The 19,563-nt window shown below is 39.3% G+C and overlaps 1 protein-coding gene across 1 annotated transcript in view; it reads left to right on the plus strand.

Moving 5' to 3' along the window:
* Positions 1-19,563, plus strand: part of cspg4 (chondroitin sulfate proteoglycan 4) — a 117,834-nt gene that overhangs the window by 59,188 nt on the left and 39,083 nt on the right. The window contains exons 2-4 of the mRNA XM_056451875.1: positions 3,717-3,880; positions 10,004-13,552; positions 18,010-18,477. Of these exons, the coding sequence (XP_056307850.1) occupies positions 3,717-3,880; positions 10,004-13,552; positions 18,010-18,477 (4,181 nt within the window). The remainder of the gene's footprint in view (positions 1-3,716; positions 3,881-10,003; positions 13,553-18,009; positions 18,478-19,563) is intronic.

Raw genomic sequence — 19,563 nt, forward strand, 5'->3', positions numbered from 1 at the left:
CTTGTAATTCCAGTTTGGCACACACAGATTCCATGTTTCTGTCCGATTTGCATTTTTCCGCTCTGAGTTTCTTTCTAAAACAGTGTTCCCCTCTTTAAAGTAACTGGTGTGTAAAGACAGATGTGCTGTTCGCGTTAAACTGATGGGAGTTTCATAATCAACCAACCAACAATATAATGACCCTCGTTCACAAACAAAAGCCTGCCGCCTGTGTTTTTAGCACGCAATGAGACGTGACTGGTCTATAAAGACGAGTATTGGTTAAATGTACGTTGAATCCCGCAGTGGTTGGGGGTCTTCAACACATGTGTCCCATTTAGAATCCCCTCAAAGAGTTTTAATGGCTTCCAGATTTATTCGACTGGCTGTGCTCACTATGGCCCTTGTGTCTTTCTGTTCTGAGCATGCTCAGTGCGCATTGAACCTCAGAGTCCTTGGGCTCCAGTTGCCCATTTTGCGTCCCGCGTGCGCTGTGAATATTCCAGCAAAAACAGATCTGATGGTCGTAAAGCTGAAGGGAAATATTCCCAGCTAATTCCGCATATTCTCTCTCTGGCCCTTCCGTATCTCCAGCGTGTTTCAAAAGGTCGTTGAGCACCAAATCAGAATAGCAGGCTTCAGATAAACGTACGCTTCATTAAAATGCAGTTTTCTCTGTTTTATATGCTATCCGTGGGTCTCAGGTCCGTGCGGACAGTGGCTCAGATCTAAATGTTATAACCTTTTCAGCATTAAATATGATTATATGAGAGATCATATACCAACTCTGGCTCCTATTGGGTTCTTTTGCTGAGATTTAAGCGTTTGTTTGTAGCTTGGACTGCATTGACTAAATGTATAGGGTTTTTGTTCATGAAACAGATGCTTTTGCTGCACATCCAGTACACTATTATTTATGTTGAGTATTATACAAATCATGTTTCCTTTGTGCATTAATACAAAGGAAGAAATGAAAACAGAACTAGGCTCATTGCCACTGACTTAAAGGGGATCTTTTTATAATATGAAAAATAAGTCTCTGATGTCCCTAGAGTGTGTGTGTGTGTGAAGTTTGAGCTCAAAACACTCCACAGATAGTTTTATAACTGTTTGAATCTGCCCCTTTTAGGCTTTGGTCCGTGTTATGTCATTTTGGTGACTGTCGCTTTAAATTCAACTGAGATTCAGATGAGATTTCAAAAGAGGGCGGAGCTAAAAATGCCTATGTGTCAGCATAGTGGCAGATTCAAAAACAAGATTAACGTCCTATGCTTATAAGGGAGAGATCGTCACTCGTGGGCGGGGCTTTCCCCTTCTGATGACAGGTACAACAGGAGAATGTCAATCAAAGTGTTTCTGCAGACTGTTTTTATAAAGTGTGATTATAAAAATTTAAATTAATATTTTTTAACTATTAAAAGCTGGTTGTATTCACAGACTCTTGCCACATAACTGTTTTTAAACCCCTTATAAAAGTGATTTTTGCATAATAGGTCCCCTTTAAGAGTTAGCCATTAGCTAATGATAGTACATTTTGCTAAATAATTTCAGATGCTACATAGTTCACAAAAGAAAGACTTTTACGCAACAATCTGTCATTATTTACTCACTCTTGTGTCATTCTGAACTCATTAAGCATTCTTTTCATGTGGGACAATGAACTTAGGATATTATAGTAATATATTTCCATGCAATTACTGTTTAATGCAAAGTTTGAAAACAGATGTTAAAGAGCCACAAATGTAGTCCAGATTACTGCATGCCAAGTTTTCTGAAGTCATATGATAGCTTTATGTGACAAGCACACTGAAATTAAAGTGATTATCTGCTGTTAAAGGGATAGTTCACCCCAAAAATGTAAATGTACTCATTATTTACTCACCCTCAAGTGGTTTCAAACCTTTATGAGTTTCTTTCTTATGTTGAACACAAAAGAAGATATTTTGAAGAAAGCTGAAAACCTGAAACCATCGACTTCCATAGTAGGAAAAAGAAATCCTATAGAAGTCAATGGTTACAGGTTTCCTTTCTTTAAAACATCTTCAGTGTTTACTATACTTTACTTGTTACAGTCACCAGTGATCTAGCTACTGTGGATCGCTGGAGAGCTACACACACTCTACATATACGAACTACAACTCCCAGGTTGATGGAAACGTCATGATGCGCATAAATTAAAAAAATGCACATAAAAAACTTATGCGCATAACTGAGTAGGATAAACTTTTTATTCGATAAGAAAAGATGAGCATAAACTACGATGGAAACACTTTTACCGTACAAATTTCAGTATGCGCATTGAAAAAGGTCATGTGATTTTGTTATAAGAGATCATGTGATGATGAAAATATTTTACGTCAGCCATCCCTAACTGCAATTAGATTCTCAATTCTGTTGTCAGTATTCATCAGTTACAATATACTATGCTATACTATTTACTATGCTATACTATTACAATATATTACAATATACTATGCTATACAATATGCTATACTATACTATACTATACTATACTATACTATACTATACTATACTATACTATACTATACTATACTATACTATACTATATTCTAAAATAGGCTGGGTTGTATTATCCCAATGTTGGCCTAAATACGGGCAAACCCAACGTTTAGGTTAAAAATGTAATTGAAATTAATTGAAAATAATATTTGACCCAATTTGGGTTAACTCAATCCAACATTTTTTAGAGTGTATACTATACTAGAATATTATATAACATTGCATCTAATATAGTGTATAGTGTCATAGTGCATAGAGTGTGTGTGTAAATGGGTGTTTTCCAGTACTGGGTGCAACTGGAAAGGCGTCCTCTGGGTAAAACTGCGAATAGTTGGCAGTTCATTCCACTGTGGCGACCAATGATAAATAAGGGACTAAACTGAAGGAGAATGAATGAATATGCAGAGTGTTGGGTAAAAAAGTAATAAATTACAATTTATGAGCAAATCTTATTCTTTAAAACAAGAAGAAGAAGAAAAATAACAATGTACTTTCACATTACTTTCCTTAAAAACTAAGTAACACATTTAGTTACTTTTGTGTATGTTAATATGTATCTTGCCAGAAGTGGTGGACAAGTTTAAAAATACCTTTAGAAAAATTGACTTTGGAAAAGTTGCAAGAACCTTGATTTTCAACAAAAGTTGAGAAGTCGTCCTGTAGATGATGGGATAATGTAATTACATGAGTCATAAATTGACTCCTGACCCTCTACCAAGACGTTTGACCATGGTTCCTGTGAGAATCTACCCTTTCTGGATGCTTCCCAGAATTCCACTGTGGGGTTTCCCAATGAGTCTGGGTGTATAATGTTACCAGGGCTGAGAGAGACGCTGTTGATTTGGCTCCTGGAAACTTTGGGGATCTCCTTGACATATGGCCCAGGAGTGATGTGTGTATGATTTAATAAAGTAAAAGCAATAAAGAAAAAAAACGAAATCTAATTGGCCGTCTGAGGCAGGTGGATACATTAGCATACAGCCGTCCATTACTACACTAAGCTCCTGGAATTCTGGTTATATAAACATTCTCGAGGGGGTCGAAGCTGGAGCTCTCTAGAACAGTGTCTTTTTCTGCACAACAGCTGACAAGACAGCTGGAAAAAAATAAGTTTTACATTCAAACTTCCATCTGCTGTGCATCTTTCACACGTTAATGGTGCACGTCATCGTTAAAACATTTCTAATGAGAAAACTTTTTCTGCTCTGTGTTTGCAGCATCTTATTTCGGGGACAGCTACTGTCGCGTTGATGCCGTTCAAGACCTGTCAAGTTTTCAAGTGTCGCTCCAATTTAAAACTGGAAGACGCAGCGGCCTACTCCTGCTGGCAGCGGGACACAAAGATTACCTTTCTCTGGAGCTCAGCAATGGCAGATTACAGGTGAGAGACTTTTGGGGTTCAAATGGTGAACTTTTTGATCACTGTTTACTCTTGGTCACTTCATACGTTTTTTCTGATCAGATAGCGGTTATGTTTACATTTGGCCACATAAATGTGTTTCCGCTATAATGGATATAAATTCAATCTTCAGATCCAGCGTTATATGCAAATTTATCTAGGTTACATGAACTAAAGTGTCAAATATGCCACACTTTATTAATTTTAGCTATTACTTACGGAAACGTAAGCTATATATCTTTTTTTATGTTATATGCATGGAGACTTTGTGCTTCACTCATGTTTCAGTACAACATCATCACTTTACTTTCACTGTTATTACTGTCATTATAAGCTAACTGAAACATTAGTTTTGTCGTACAGATATGCGCAAGAAATCATTCAAAACTGTTAGGTGTTTGCGTTCATTTGTGTACTTACTCTGCCAAAAGCAAAATCCTGTGGCATCTGTAAACAAACGAAACGCTATATTTTTCAACCCAGGCTGATTGGGAATATGTACCCAGGACTACATTTTTAAGAACTGAGAAAAAGGTACGTTTTCATGCATTTTTTGTTTTCACTAATCCACTAGAGGGCGCTGTATACATTTTTGACAAGCTCAACCACTCAACTGGGCACTTTTTCTAATATGTGCCATGTCTCGTGAATCCACCAGAGGTCGCTGTATACATTTCTGCACATATAAACGTCTTTATCGTCCAAGTCCATGTGAGAAGCTAGTAAGTAGTATGGAGCCAGATCAGTCTCAAAAATAAAACATTTACAAAATAAAATTCATACACGCACAGCACAGTTCACATTTACGAAATCCAATTTGTTCATTCAAAACACAGTTCGTGAATCATCATAAATATTTTCACCAAATAAATTGGATTTGTGTATTTTTGAGTTTTGTTTTGAATTTACGAATTGGATTTGTGTGTTTTTCAATCGTGTTTTGAATTTACAAACTGGATTTGTGTGTTTTTCAATCGTGTTTTGAATTTACAAATTGGATTTGTGTGTATTTCTGAATCGTGTTTTGAATTTACGAATTGGATTTGTGTGTTTTTCAATCGTGTTTTGAATATACGAATTGGATTTGTGTGTTTTTCAATCGTGTTTTGAATATACGAATTGGATTTGTGTGTTTTTCAATCGTGTTTTGAATTATACGAATTGGATTTGTGTGTTTTTCAATCGTGTTTTGAATATACGAATTGGATTTGTGTGTTTCAATCGTGTTTTGAATTTACAAATTGGATTTGTGTGTATTTCTTAATCGTGTTTTGAATTTACGAATTGGATTTGTGTGTTTTTCAATCGTGTTTTGAATATACGAATTGGATTTGTGTGTTTTTCAATCGTATTTTGAATTTACGAATTGGATTTGGGTGTGTTTCAATCGTGTTTTGAATTTCCGAATTGGATTTGTGTGTATTTCTGAATCGTGTTTTGAATTTACGAATTGGATTTGTGTGTGTTTCAATTGTGTTTTGAATTTACGAATTGGATTTGGGTGTGTTTCAATCGTGTTTTGAATTTCCGAATTGGATTTGTGTATTTACGAGCTGTGTTTTTTCAATTTGAATTGTGTTGTGGATGTATGAATTTGTAAATGTATTATTTTTGAGACTGATCTGGCTCCATAGGTAGACTTGTCATCGTGCATAACATATCAGCTTGATATCCACTGACCCACACTGCTTGATATCCCTAAACCCAACTGATAGTGTTTTTCAAAAGCAAACTGGAAGAGAAAAGGCATCACAGCCGCATGCTTCAACCCATGGTTTTGGGTTTCGTTTTTTCCTGGTTTCAGGTTGGACTCAAACCCTGATCCCTTCCCAATTTTCCTAATGAGCCTGTGTTGATGTTTTTTTTTTATTATTTTTAAATCTCTTTTCTCAGACACAATCCACCCAATGGAGCTAGTGACATCACTGTGAGGGGTAGGATTAGGTGCGGGGATAGGTGTGCATTTGAAGCCAGATCCTTATTATCAGATCAGATGGCCATCCAATCAACAAAAAAAAAATACATATGAAAAGACCAGTTGAAAACAGCCCCTTAAAGTCCCCTCAAATCACCTCATTAACATTAGATGACTTCTAGTTGTTGTAATCCTCTGAACCGTCTTTTAAGTGTAAAATTGCTTTGGATTAAAGTGCCTTCTGAAACTGCTACTTATGCACTAAAGATTGAAATCAGATTTGGCAGAATCAGAAAGCACCGGGTGCCGTTTGTCAAAATATCTGCTTTGTACTGTAGATTAAACCCCAGACTGACTACACAAATAAATACAAGCTCCATTATTTTCGCATGGCCCTTCAAGACTTGAGGCTCCCAGAATGAGCCACACACTGAGAAAATCTCTAGTGAGTTTTTGAGAGGCAGCCGTTTGCTTTGTGGTGAAAGGGATGACTCACATTCTCTTCCAGCTCCACTGCGACTGGGTCGTCACAGTTTTTCAGCTCAATGCATGGAAAAAGCATCCACGGCAAGAATGAGTTACTGGTTTTGCTCTGAGATATTTCTTCTTCATCTACAGCCTTCCCAGAAAACAGCTCCCGCTCCGCACAGATAAACACAGGCTCTCAAACTGCCTGCATTACGCTACAGTGTGAAGCGCTACCAAGACTATCTCATCGGTGGCAGGATTTGTCATTAAAAACGCATTTCTGCCGACGTATCCAATTCACTCAGATTTACTTTTTTCATTTTTTGGAGGCTGCGGATCTGAAATGAGATCTGTGATATTTTCAGTTTAAGTTGTCTCAAATAGACTGGTCCAACAAAGTCTGCGGCAGAATTTCACAATTGGATGCTTGTATAATGGACTGTGAAAAAGCATATTCCTAATCAGTACTTTTGTCCCATGTTTTTGCCTAAATGCCTAAACATGATTAATGTGCCAGAGGATCAGAAGTGAAATAAAAAAGATTTACTAGGGGTGCTTGCGGAGCAACAAAACCCCAAACCCCAATTCCCAAGCAAGGATTTACCTATGATGTGCAGCTAGTACCACAAACAAACCAGAACATCTTAGCAACTGCATAAGCAATGTAAGGGAGTAGCTAGAAGTAGCTCAGCTATTAGCGTAGTTATATTTTTCAGTAGGTTGACAGTAGCTCAGCTTACTTTTTCCAGTAGTTAGCTACTTTTTCCAGCAAGTAGCTTGATAACAGATACATTATAGATCATTGCAGAATTCGTAAAGGCTTGAATTTCAACTGTTATTACTTAAAAAATGTTATTTACAAAATAGCAGTTATAAAGTTAGTAAAAAGTGAACTCAGCAGGCACAGGACGTCAACATGACGTCAGATTGACGTTGTAGTCCAACGTCGGGGTACATTGAATATTGGGTGGAAATGAAAATTGGGTTGACGTCAAAACGCAACCTGAAAACAACAAACAATCCACATCTAATGATGTTAGAGCTTGACGTTGTGTGGACGTTACCACTATGACGTCTATCAGACGTTAGATTGGCCATACCTGACGAATAAATGTCAGTATTTGACGTCAATATGACGTTAAGATGTTGGCTTGATGTTGGATTTTGGCAGTGTTGCCAGCTATTTTCAATGAAAAGGCGCTAAGCTCTACCCGAAAAGTCGCTAAATGTCGCTAGACTGCATCATACGTCATTTGCATATCACTAGATATGTTTCCATCCACCTGTTTTTATGCGCATTTTGGATATGCGCATAAAAAACAGTTGATGGAAATTGCATGATGCGCATAAAATTTTTTAAATGCGCTTCACGAGTTCACACTCACAGATATTTGACTGAATAGAATATGCGTATTTGGCGTGCTGCCTGGGGAGAGGGCTCTGAGCTTGGGAAGACACCCTAACTTGTGTTCTTCCCCCTATCAGGATAAAGAGAGATAGGGTCTTGCCCGGCTCCAGAACGCTCCCCCCTCAGATTTAAATAGGTATCTGGTTTAATAGTGTGGAGTTGGGGTGGTGGAGGGATGCTGAAGTCAAGACAAAACGGAGGTATGGAGGTATGACGTATGAGGTTGGACTATTTATAGGGGTTTGCTCTTGAGCTGATTGGATAATATCGTGCTCCTCCCGAAATTTGTTTATAAAATATCACAATAAAAAAATTATGCGCATAACTGAATCGGATAAACTTTTTATTCGATAAGAAAAGATGCGCATAAACTACGATGGAAACACTTTTACCACACAAATTCCCGTAGTGCATTGAAAAAGGTCATGTGATTTTGGGATAAGAGATCATGTGATGATGAAAATGTGTGTAAATGGACAAACCAACGGCTGAGCACATTGTAAAACATCTGAAATGTTGTTTTGCACATTCTAAAATGCCTTACTGTTTAAGTATTAGTGTTACTATATTATCAATGACCTTCAGAATCAAGAGCGTCTGTGCTCCGCGTCTGACGGCTTCAAACACCACTGCGTGTCAGGAGTGCCTTCTGAGGTGCAAGTCATTAGATGAAGAAAAGATTGACGCAGCTTCTCCAACTGCAGTAAATTCAGTTTTTACTGTTGATATTTGACACCATTTAGTCAGGAAGTGACGATTTTGTTTGCTTTGATTCGTTGGATGGAAAGTTTGCTTTATTCGCACGTCTTTAATGCGATAATCCAGTTTTGCGCATTAAGTTCATTTGCATTTTTGGATGGAAATATAGCTACTGACGTCGTCATGTTCTACCGTTTCTGTTTGTTTAACAGCCTATGGTTAATAAATGGGTATTTCTATATGCACTATGTTTTATATATGCATGCATTTAACTAAATGTATTGCTTTTTGAATACGGTATATCATTATATAGTTCCGAAACTGTCACTAAAATATCTGTGATTGTGAACAAGAAAAGAATAAACGGTCAAATTAAATTGTTAAAATAAAGGAGAAGCAGATCGGTTTGACTGTAAAATGGAAATACCTCACACTGCCGGTGCTAAATCATTTGCAGTCGGTATGCAGAGGAGTGACCTGCTCTCAGGCTGCAGGTGGGAGAGACTGCTGGATGAGAACTGAGCCGCCTGTTAGTGCTCTGAGGCGGGGGAGGGGCTGACGGCATCACCCGCAGCTCGTTGAGAAGAGTAGGGATGTACAGTATGGACACATGAGAGTCTATAAAAATCTCCAGTAACACACAAAAAAGTTGCTAGATTAGTTGCTAGTCGCTTTTTTGAAAATTTGTTGCTAAGGGGGTCTGAAAAGTCGCTAAATATAGCGACAAAGTTTCTAAGTTGGCAACTGGTAGCTCAGCTATTAGCGTAGTTACATTTTTCAGTAAGTTGACAACATGATGTCAGATTGACGTTGTATTCCAACGTCTGCGGACATTGCATTTTGGGTGAAATGAAAATTGGGTTGATGTCAGAACCCATCGTCAGACCGACGTCAGTATCCAGATGTTAGAGCTTGACATTGTGTGAACGTCACCACTATGACATGTCTATCAAACATCGGATATTGGTTGCCATACCTTATGAATAAATGTCTGTATTTGACGTCAGTATGACCTTGGTTTAAGATGTTGGTTCGACATTGAATTTTGGTCACTTTCCAACACAACGTAAAATCACCCAAATATCAACGTTATTTTCATCATTATTGGACATCAAAATAACGATATCTTAGAAGCAGAATTTTGATCACTCAACATCACAACCTGAATATAACCTAGTATTAATGTCTTATGATGTTATGTGCCTGCTGGCAATCTGCGATGGTCTGAAGTGGCAAAGCATTGTCTTACAAGATCAACAGTGTATTACATACTACAACAGTGTATTACAGCCATCAATTGTTATGTAATTTATTTGTTTATTACTCTTATTTTGTAGATAATATTTTTTCAAGTAACAACAACTGAAATTCAAGCCATAAAGTATTATAGCAGCTGACAGTTAACGTGAAGAAAACTGTGCTTAAAATGTCTTGGTGAATAAAATGGAGCCATACTTCAGTTGTTGCTTTATTTCTTCTTTTTTTCTTTGTTTCTTTCTTTGGCGAAAATGACAGTACACTTAATCCAAGTTAATTTTGTGAAAATATTGTTTTTTAGTTTTTAACAGCCAATTCTGCTGCTTAATCATTCATTCATGTGTGTCTCTATATACAGGCTAGGATTGACATGGGATCCGGAGAAAAGGTTCTGGCCTCCTCTATGGGTCTCCAACTCAGTAACCTTCTTGACCATCATGTGTCTCTCCTTCTGAAAGATGGCAAGCTTACTATGGCTGTGGACAACCTGTACACAACCTTCATCCAACTAGAGAATGCAGATGAGGACCTGAACATTGACCAGGGAGTGTTTCTTGGAGGAGTGAAAGATCTGGAAGTTGAGTACCTGAGCACGGCTGTTCCCTCCCTGCGTGGCTGCATGAGCAACGTTATGTTTGAGTCTCATGACTTTGATATTCTGTCCTTAGCCAATACAGTCTGCTATGACACCAAAGAGACATGCAGCAGTGAATTTGAGGCTGGAGATGGAGACTCTGTAAGCTTCATAAGCCCAGACTCATTCATCTCTTTCCCTACATGGACAAGACCAAACATTGGAGCCCGTAGCCTGGAGATGTTAATCAAGACAACTATTGAGGATGCACTGTTGCTCTTTCATCCAGGACACCAAACAGACTTCATTGCAATAGGAATGATGGGAGGTTTCCTGAAAGGCATTATTGATCTGGGAGATGGGATGTATATGCTGGACAATGTGGAAGTAAAAATCGACGATGATCAATGGCACAGAGTAAAAGTTCAGATTCAAAGCAATGAATTCCTGATAGCTGTGGATAGTCAACCGGTTTCACTTCGTCTTAATGAGACTGAAGGACAACTGGACCTAGTTGGGAATCTGTACCTAGGAGGTATTCAGAAGAAGATGAAGGATGTGTTTCAAGATAATTATCTGATTCGTGTTGAGGAAGAGATCACAACAGAGTCCTTCATCGGATGTTTAGGAGAAATTATGGTGAATCAGAAAGGAAGAAGCCTCCAGGATGCTCTGATAACTAAAGACATTCATGTGAAATGTGAAGGGGAGTATGATTACTCAGCGTATGAAGAGGAATTGGAGCCTACACCTACGCCTCCAGTAAGAATCTCATACATTGATTTAAATGCTGACGAAAGGCATTGTTTTCCAACAGAAGATTTTCCAGAGATGTTTCGCAACGTATCCAAACTCTTGGACATCACTCCTCTTCTGGTTCCTGAAGGAGGAGAAGCTTTTGTTGATATAGTAAACCTAAACCCAACATTTGACCTAAATGCTGCAGGTGTTCGTCAGTCTCAGATCATCTTTACTCTGCTAAGTGACCCATGGTATGGAGTGCTTAGTACAAACTCAAGAGATGGCAAAAAGTTTACCCTTCTGGATGTTGTCAATAAGAAAATCAAGTATTCCCATCATGGCAATGAAAAGTATGGAGATGAAATGAGGCTGGAGGTGATTGCACATGGTACAAATCTCCCTGATTGCTTGAGTGTTGCTCGACAATTTGTGCTCCCTGTAGAGATCCTCCCTGTCAATGACATCCCTCAGCTAAGTGCAGGTGACATTTCAGTCACTGCTAATGGGCGCACACGATTGAGCCCAAACCTTATTAAAATCACAGACTCAGATAATCGATGTGATGACATCAAGGTGACAGTCATGTCAAGCCCTACTCCTGTTGGATATCTGGAGAATGCTCAGCATCCAGGATTTGGTCTTCGAGAGTTTACCTGTAGACAGCTGAAAGAAGGAATCATTTACTATGTCCACAAGGGAGGAGAAGTGACAGGACTTACTCTGCAGGTCTCCAATGGAGATTTGGTTAGCCAATCAAGCACATTTAAGTTGCTCATCACCCAGCCCCAGATGACTCTGGTCACAAATACCGGCCTTGTGATCAATCAGGATAGCAGTGCCCCTATTGGAATACAAAATTTGGCCATTTCCTCAACTCCAAAAACAGGAGATGTTGTATATGAAATCACTCAGCCACTTCAGTTTGGAGAACTGCAGTTGATCTCAGACAGTGGGCTTGCAAAAAGAGTCATGCAATTTCATCAGTCTGATCTAGAGCAGAACCGATTGAAATACATTCCCAACTTCACAGCCAATCACAACAGCATGGAGTCCGAGGTAATTCACTTCAATGCACAGCTTGGACAGGTTGTTCTTTCAGACAACACATTTACAATTCAGATCATGCCTGCTCTTGTAGGAATATCAAAAATGGCTCCGTTGGAAGTTAATGGGGGACAGCAACAAGTCATTAAGCCCGATCAATTGCAAGCTTTTGTGAAGATAGGCCATAGTGATTCAAGAACAGTCCAGTATGCAATTCTGAAACGTCCTGTACGGGGAGTCTTGTTAATGCTTGATAAAGAGTTGTCTGATGGTGATACCTTCACTCAACAAGATATTTCGGATGGTTTCATCAGCTACAGTCCTCGTGTGCGCAGGGCGGTTGACTTTGAGGACCAGTTCCAGTTCAAAGTGTTCGCAGAAGATCAGTACTCCAGAGAATACACCTTTCCAATTAAAATCAAGGCTGATTCTAATGCTCCTCTCCTAACCAATGAGAGACTTGTTGTGCTGGAAGGAAATGAAAACATCATAAATAAAGAATATCTCTGGCTTCAAACCTCCACCTCAACAGACTTCGTGTACAGAATTAAACAAGATCCCAAACACGGTCGTCTTATCAGAGATTCTCCACCCGGTGTACAAAGGTTCGAAGGTGCAGTTCGGGTCTTTAGCAATGAGGATCTTTCTTTGAACAGGCTGATTTACAAACATGATGGATCGAAAACAAAACATGACCAGTTTACCTTCCTGGCATTTGATTCAAGAGGTGGGAATGGTGGACAAGATGAGAGTCATGCGTTGCTTACGGGAGTGTTTAACATTGCAATACAGTCCAAGAATGACCACGTGCCTCAAAGGGTAATACAAAAACCGTTTAACGTTGTCAGAAATGGTCAGCGTTTATTGACCACTGATGACATTCTTTTCAAAGACGATGACTCTGACTTTAATGATACGCAGCTGGTTTATGTGAGAGTGGGAATTCTTTCAGGAAACATTGTCTCTTCTGCAGACCCCACACAACCTATATACCGTTTCAGCCAGGCTGACTTGAGGGATAAGAAGGTTTTGTTTGTCCACCATGGGGCAGATCGCGAGCGATTCCAACTTCAAGTATCTGATGGTTTACACAAGACCACAGCTGTACTGCAAGTGCAAGCAGGTGATCCTTATCTACACATAACCAACAATAACATGATGGTCATGGACCACGGCAGCACCAAGATGCTGAACACCAGTCTGCTAAGTGCAGAAACCAATATGGACATTAGAAGTGCAGATGAGATCATTTTTGATGTGATTTCTCCTCCCAGTGATGGCCAGATCATAGTCAGTGGACTTGAATCTTCATCATTTACACAGGAAGACCTGACTAAGGGTGTGATCTCTTATGAACACAGTGACCAGAGCCTTAGCTTGAAAGATTCCTTTACCTTCAATGTGCAAGCTAATGGCCTGTCCACAGAAGAAACTTTCAGGATTAAGATATTCAAGAAAGGCTACCCATCAGAGTCGATGATTTCATCAACTAAGGTGATCATTGCTTATGAAGGGGAGCACTCTGTTATTGACCAAACCCACCTGAAGGTAAGAAAACCTTTCCTAACTATATTTAAAGGCATAGTTAAGGCAAAAAAATGAAAATTCTGTCAACTTTTACTCACTCTTCACTTGTTCAAAGCCCAATTAAGTTTCTTTCTTCTGTTAAACACAAAATATGACGTTTTGAAAAATGCTGGTTGTTGGGACCCACTGACTTAAACAGTCAATAAAGGTCATTTTCATGTTTGGCAGAACTATCCCTTTAAGAAAATATGGTTAATAATATTGATAAGTGTATAATTTTGCTGTCTGTGCATATACTAAACCAAATATGAGGAGTTTAAAACTGACATAGTTTAAAAAGGCTTGCAGACGTTTTCTTTGTTGTTAAGTACCAGGGGCATGAGCTGTAAAGGTACCACCCACAGAAGCTTATTTGCATTCAAAGGGATATATACAAAAATAGTTTTTGCTCCAGACATTAAAGGAGCTTTTGCATCATGGTATAATAAATAATCTATAAGGCTTTTTGAGCTGAAACATCATAGACATATTATGGGGACGCCAATGACTCGTATAAAAATCTAAATATCACACGTTAAATTGCTTTAAATTTGTATTTTTATTTTATTTTGTGGGGTAACAATTGTTTTCTGATTTAGAAAAACAATTTAGACTTGAATAGCTAATTAACTCATAAAAATAATTTTTTCTTGAAGATGCACTACAGAAATTTGATTTCTTGAACGTTGAGGTTGAACATCTAAATAATAATAATAATAATAATAATTTTCTACATTTATATATTGCATTTTCTGGACACTCAAAGCACTTTTACACATTTTTGGGGGGAATCCACCAGTGTGCAGCATCCACCTGCGCCATATTGCGTCAAACCGCTCACCAGCTAATTGGTGTAGAGAAGACAGATGAAGCCAATTATGATATGGGGATGGTTAGGAGGGCATGATGGACAGAGGCTAGTGGGCGAAAGGATGCTGGGGATAAACCCCTACTTTTTTCGAAGGACATCCTGGGATTTTAAACGTCTCATCTAAAAGCACTGAATAGTATAGAGTCCCCTTCACTATACTGGGGCGTTAGGACACACACAGACTGAAGGTTGAGTGTCCCCTGCTGGTCTCACTAACACCACTTCCGGCAGCAACCTAGCTTTCCCAAGTTTTCTTTCATCCAGATACTGACCAGGCACAGGCCTGCTTAGCTTCAATGGGCGACCATGTTAAAGTTGCAGAAAGCTAGCTGTCAGCTAAATCATTTGTGCAGCTTTCTCTAGTGATTTGTGGCAATGAAAACGACTTTCTTTAAACTCAATAATAAAATTTTATCAATTTTTACCATAAAAATGTTACTTGTTTGCAATTTGAACGCACACACAAAGGTTTACAAATGTTTTCAATGACAATTTGTTCTTCTCGTGTTTTGGGAATGAGGCCACGGCTCTTATTTCATGTCTAGCCATAAGTTGTTTTCCAAAAGCAGGAAGCCAGTTCTTTTAATGTTTGTCCAAATTTGCATAGGACGTAGTATTGTATGTCTTTTAATATGTTAGTAGAGATACATTTGAGTTCACATCACAGAAAAATCAACATCAGTTTTCAAAGACTTCCAGCAGTGCTTAATGATAATTTGTGTTCAACATCTGCTGCATTAGAGTTGCGGAAAGGCTCCAGATCCGCAAGAGCGCTGCTACCAAAATCCCTGAATGCCGGGCTCATAAATCTATCCAGGAGCTGCTTTGCATTTAGTTTAGCTTCTTTAGACAAAAGAAAATTGTTCAGGTTTTTGTTGAGTCTCTGCAGTGGCTCTAGACATGCCATACACACCGTTGACGCTCCACTGAGTGTACTTTCAGTAATTACCCAAGTGTTGCCATAGAGGAAACAGCCTCCGCTCAGATTCATTAGGACATTTGTGAGCGCCTGACATTGATTTATACTCGCGCTACTTTTTCCTTTAAGTGTTATGGAGATTCATCACAAGCTAAATAGAGGGTTTGGCATAAATCTCATTTGTGATATCAGCTCTCCAATGTACCATTCAGAGCAATTTAATATATCAAAACATTTTTATTCATTTCTAAACAGTGTTAATGTTGCTTTACGACTTAAAGGGACAGTTCAGCCAAAGAGGAAAGTACTTTGACTCATCCTCGTATTGTTCCCGTTGTGTTCGCTCTCTCATTTAATTTAAAGCTCCTGAATGTTGTTTCCAATTTCAAACATTCAAATGTGGCATGTCAAGATAAACTTCAGCTGATTTAAAGGGTTAGTTCACTCAAACATGAACATTTACCATATTGTTTCAAACCCATAAGACTTTCACTCATCTTCAGAACACAAATGAAGACTTTTTTAAATGAAATCTGAGGGATTTCTGTCCTTCCTTTGAAAGTCTAGTCACCCAAAACTCAAAACATCCATAAGAAGACCACAGAATACATCCAGCTGTTTAATCCACTGATTGGGGAACAATGTTTACAGCATTTCACATTTGGTTACAGAAGCTCAAGCAAACTCGTTTGATGAGAAAAAGGCGAATGGGGTTTATTCTTGAATTTAAGCTTCCACAGAAACCAATGAGGTTTTTTAACTTGCCTGTTAAAATTGGTGGCACTTAAAGATAGTTTCAATATCAGGATTATCTAAAACATGATTTCCTCAATGAGAAAAATGATGTGAATCGGTATCAGAAAACTATATCCAACCTAAATCATGGGTTGAATGAATCTCTATGTCCCTATATTCAAAGTTGACATGAAACAGTCCTGAAATTAGAAAAAATGTGGGAGGTGCATGATTTCATCCTTTGGAAACTGATTGGTTTGTTACAAGATGGGCATTGATAACTAAATGAAAGAAGACAATGGACAAAAGCAGGACACACACTGATAGCCCCGCTCTAGAGGACTGATAGCTTTGCCCAAATGGACTGTTAACCATGGCCAAAAGGACTAATGATGACAAACAGGGCAACTTTTTGAGCAATGTTGTTGGGCAATATTGCAGATCAATTTTGCTCAGCTTTCCTATTGAGAAAGGGCAACAATATTGTATCTGTATCCCATTGACCTAATTTGTTTGCCCATTGACTGTATGATTTCCCAAAGTTGCCTGGCAACATTGTTAAAAATAATGCCCTGTGTATCATCAGCATAATAGCCCCGCCGTAAAGGACTGATAGCTTTGCCCAAAAGGACTAATAGCCCTGCCCTAAAGGACTGATAGTGCTGCCGTAAGCACTGATAGCTCCTCCCAAAAGGACTGATGGCCCCACCCTAAAACACTGAGAGCCCCGCCCGAAAGGACTGATAGTTCCACCCAAAAGGACTTTTAGCCCCACCCTAAATGACTGATAGTTCCACCGTAAAGGACTAATAGCTCCACCCAAAAGGACTGTTAGCCCCACACCAAATTACTGATAGTTCCGTCCGAAAGGACTGATCGCTCTGCCCTAAAAGAGTGATAGCCCCACCCTAAAGAACTAATAATCTCGCCCAAAAACACTGATAGTGCCACCTAAAAGGACTGATAGCCCTGCCCTAAAGGACTGATATCCGACCCTAAAGGACCGATAGCTCTGCCCTAAAGGACTGATAGCCCCACCCTAATTGACTGGTAGCCCCGCCCTAAAGTACTGATATTTCCACCCTAAAGGACTAGCCCAGCCCTAAAGGACTGATAGCTTTGCCTTAAAGTACTGATAACTCCACCCTAAAGGACTGATACCCCCACCCTAAAGGACTGATAGCTCCACCCTAAAGCACTGATAGCTCCACCCGAAAGAACTGATGGCCCTGCCCTAAAGGACCGATAGCTCTGCCCTAAAGTACTGATAGCTCCACCCTAAAAGACTGATAGCACCACCCGTAAAAGACCCGATAACTCCACCCGAAAGGACTGATAGCCCCATCCTAAAGAACTGATAGTCTTGCCCTAAAGGACTGATAGCTCCGCTCTAAAGGACTGATAGCCCCACCCTAAAGGACCGATAGCTCTGCCTACAAGCACAAATAGCCCTGCTCAAAAGGACTCATAGCCACACCCTAAAGGACTGATAGCTCTGCCCGAAAGCACTGATAGCCTCACCCTAAAGCACTGATAGCCCCACCCCAAAGCAATGATAGCCCTGCCTTTAAGCACTGTTAGATCCACCCTAAAGCACTGATAGTTCCACCCTAAGGCACTAATAGTCCCGCCCTAAAGTACTGATGGCTCCGCCTGAAAAGCATTCCATGTGACCAGAAGTGAAGAAAAGTTGTTTCGAGTTGGGAGGAAAGGTTTGGGTATTTGCTAAAAGATTAAGAGGGCAAATGAATTTTTACGAAATAATGAAGTGCACAGATAAATCATTTATAACAAGCACTTTGCATAAAAATAAGAACATTAAATTTTGATATCATGCTATCTTTAACAGTAGAAAAATGCAGCATGTTTTCAGTTTCCAACCACACTTGCTTGAAAATCCTTTGGTCCTCTCAGGTGGAGCAGACAGACATCCTACCCAAAGAGATGGTGTACTCTGTCAAAGACTTCCCTCGCCTTGGTCACGTGGTCAAACTCAACAACGACTCGGACAGCACCGCGTCTCCCGTCCTGGACTATATTCATTCCTTCACACAGGAGGACATCAACCGGGGCAGGATCCTTTACGTCTCCGCTTCCCTGCAGGGTCGTGACCACTTCACCGCAGACGTCAGCAACGGCCTGACCACCATTGAAGACCTGGAGGTGCAGGTGGACATCGTTCCCCGAATCATACCTGTCCAGGTGGTCAATCTGACGGTAAGGGAAGGCGGATCGGTGCCGCTGACCCAAGACGTGCTCAATATCACACACCCTTACTACCGCTCCGTCGGCATTGTGTTTGTTATGGAGGAAGAACCTGAGCATGGAGATATCAGGTTTCAGGATGAAGATGATCCGCTTGTCAGCTTCACCTGGGAGGATGTGAGTATTAGCGCATACACACCGTTTTTATGGTTGTGATTTGTTTTGATGGTTCGCTTTAGATTTGTGTTGATTTGAAGGCTAATTGTGTCAGAGCGTTGTTTTGGAGCCTTCTTCAAATGCATCTTTAGTACATACCTGTCAACCCTCCCATTTTCCCCAGGATTCTCCTCTATTTAACAGTTCTATCCTGCTATCATCCCGTAAAGGTATTTTCCCATTTTTCTCTCGTATTTTCAAACTTTATATGCAGGGTGGCAGTAAAGAGCCAATCCTCCCTATACGCAAGATTGGGGAGCATATCCCTTATTTTCACATCCCATTGTTGACCGGTATGCTTTAGTATCTCAAGGAATGAAGGATGCAGGTCTATCACGGTCCACACCATTCATTATTGATTGAGAAGAGATGTTTTTAGACATATTGTGGTATTAAACTATTAAAGTTTAATGAGTTACTACAATATACAGTTAAAGACAACATTATTAGCGATCCTTTGAATTTTGAAAAATATATATAAGTGCTGTTTTAACAGAGATTTCTAAACACATTTTTATTCATTCATTAATTTTCCTTCAGCTTCAGTCCAGCCGAGATTCGAACCAGTTTTCATGTTTTTAATCTTTAATTGACCCCCCCACCCCCCACTCCATTTATTTATGCTTTTGAATTGCATTATGGGAGCTTGATCTTTCTTCCAACAACTTTTAACCTTGAAAAGTTTGGAAAAAGTGGCTTTTATTAACATTTTCAATAGTTAAAAGTGATATATACATGAAGGTTAGAAAATATTCTAGTTACATAAACAGTGTGTATCTTAGGTGAACAAAGCACATCGCACAGTAATATTGAAAAATAATTATTATTGTCGTCTCCATACACATCCGTGGATATTTTACAAAGCTTAAATGATATGTTTTGCTTGTAGTTATGTGTATTTGAATGTCTGAAACCTAAAATAAATGTTATTTGTTTGAAAACATTGATAAATTCTGATTTATGACAAGCACTGCGCACCTCTTTCTGTGCCTCAGCGCGAGGCGTTAGATTTGAATTTAGCAGTGTGAACTTTCCAATCACACCGGT

The sequence above is a fragment of the Danio aesculapii genome, chromosome 25, assembly GCF_903798145.1.
Source record: "Danio aesculapii chromosome 25, fDanAes4.1, whole genome shotgun sequence".
Classification (NCBI taxonomy): domain Eukaryota; kingdom Metazoa; phylum Chordata; class Actinopteri; order Cypriniformes; family Danionidae; genus Danio; species Danio aesculapii.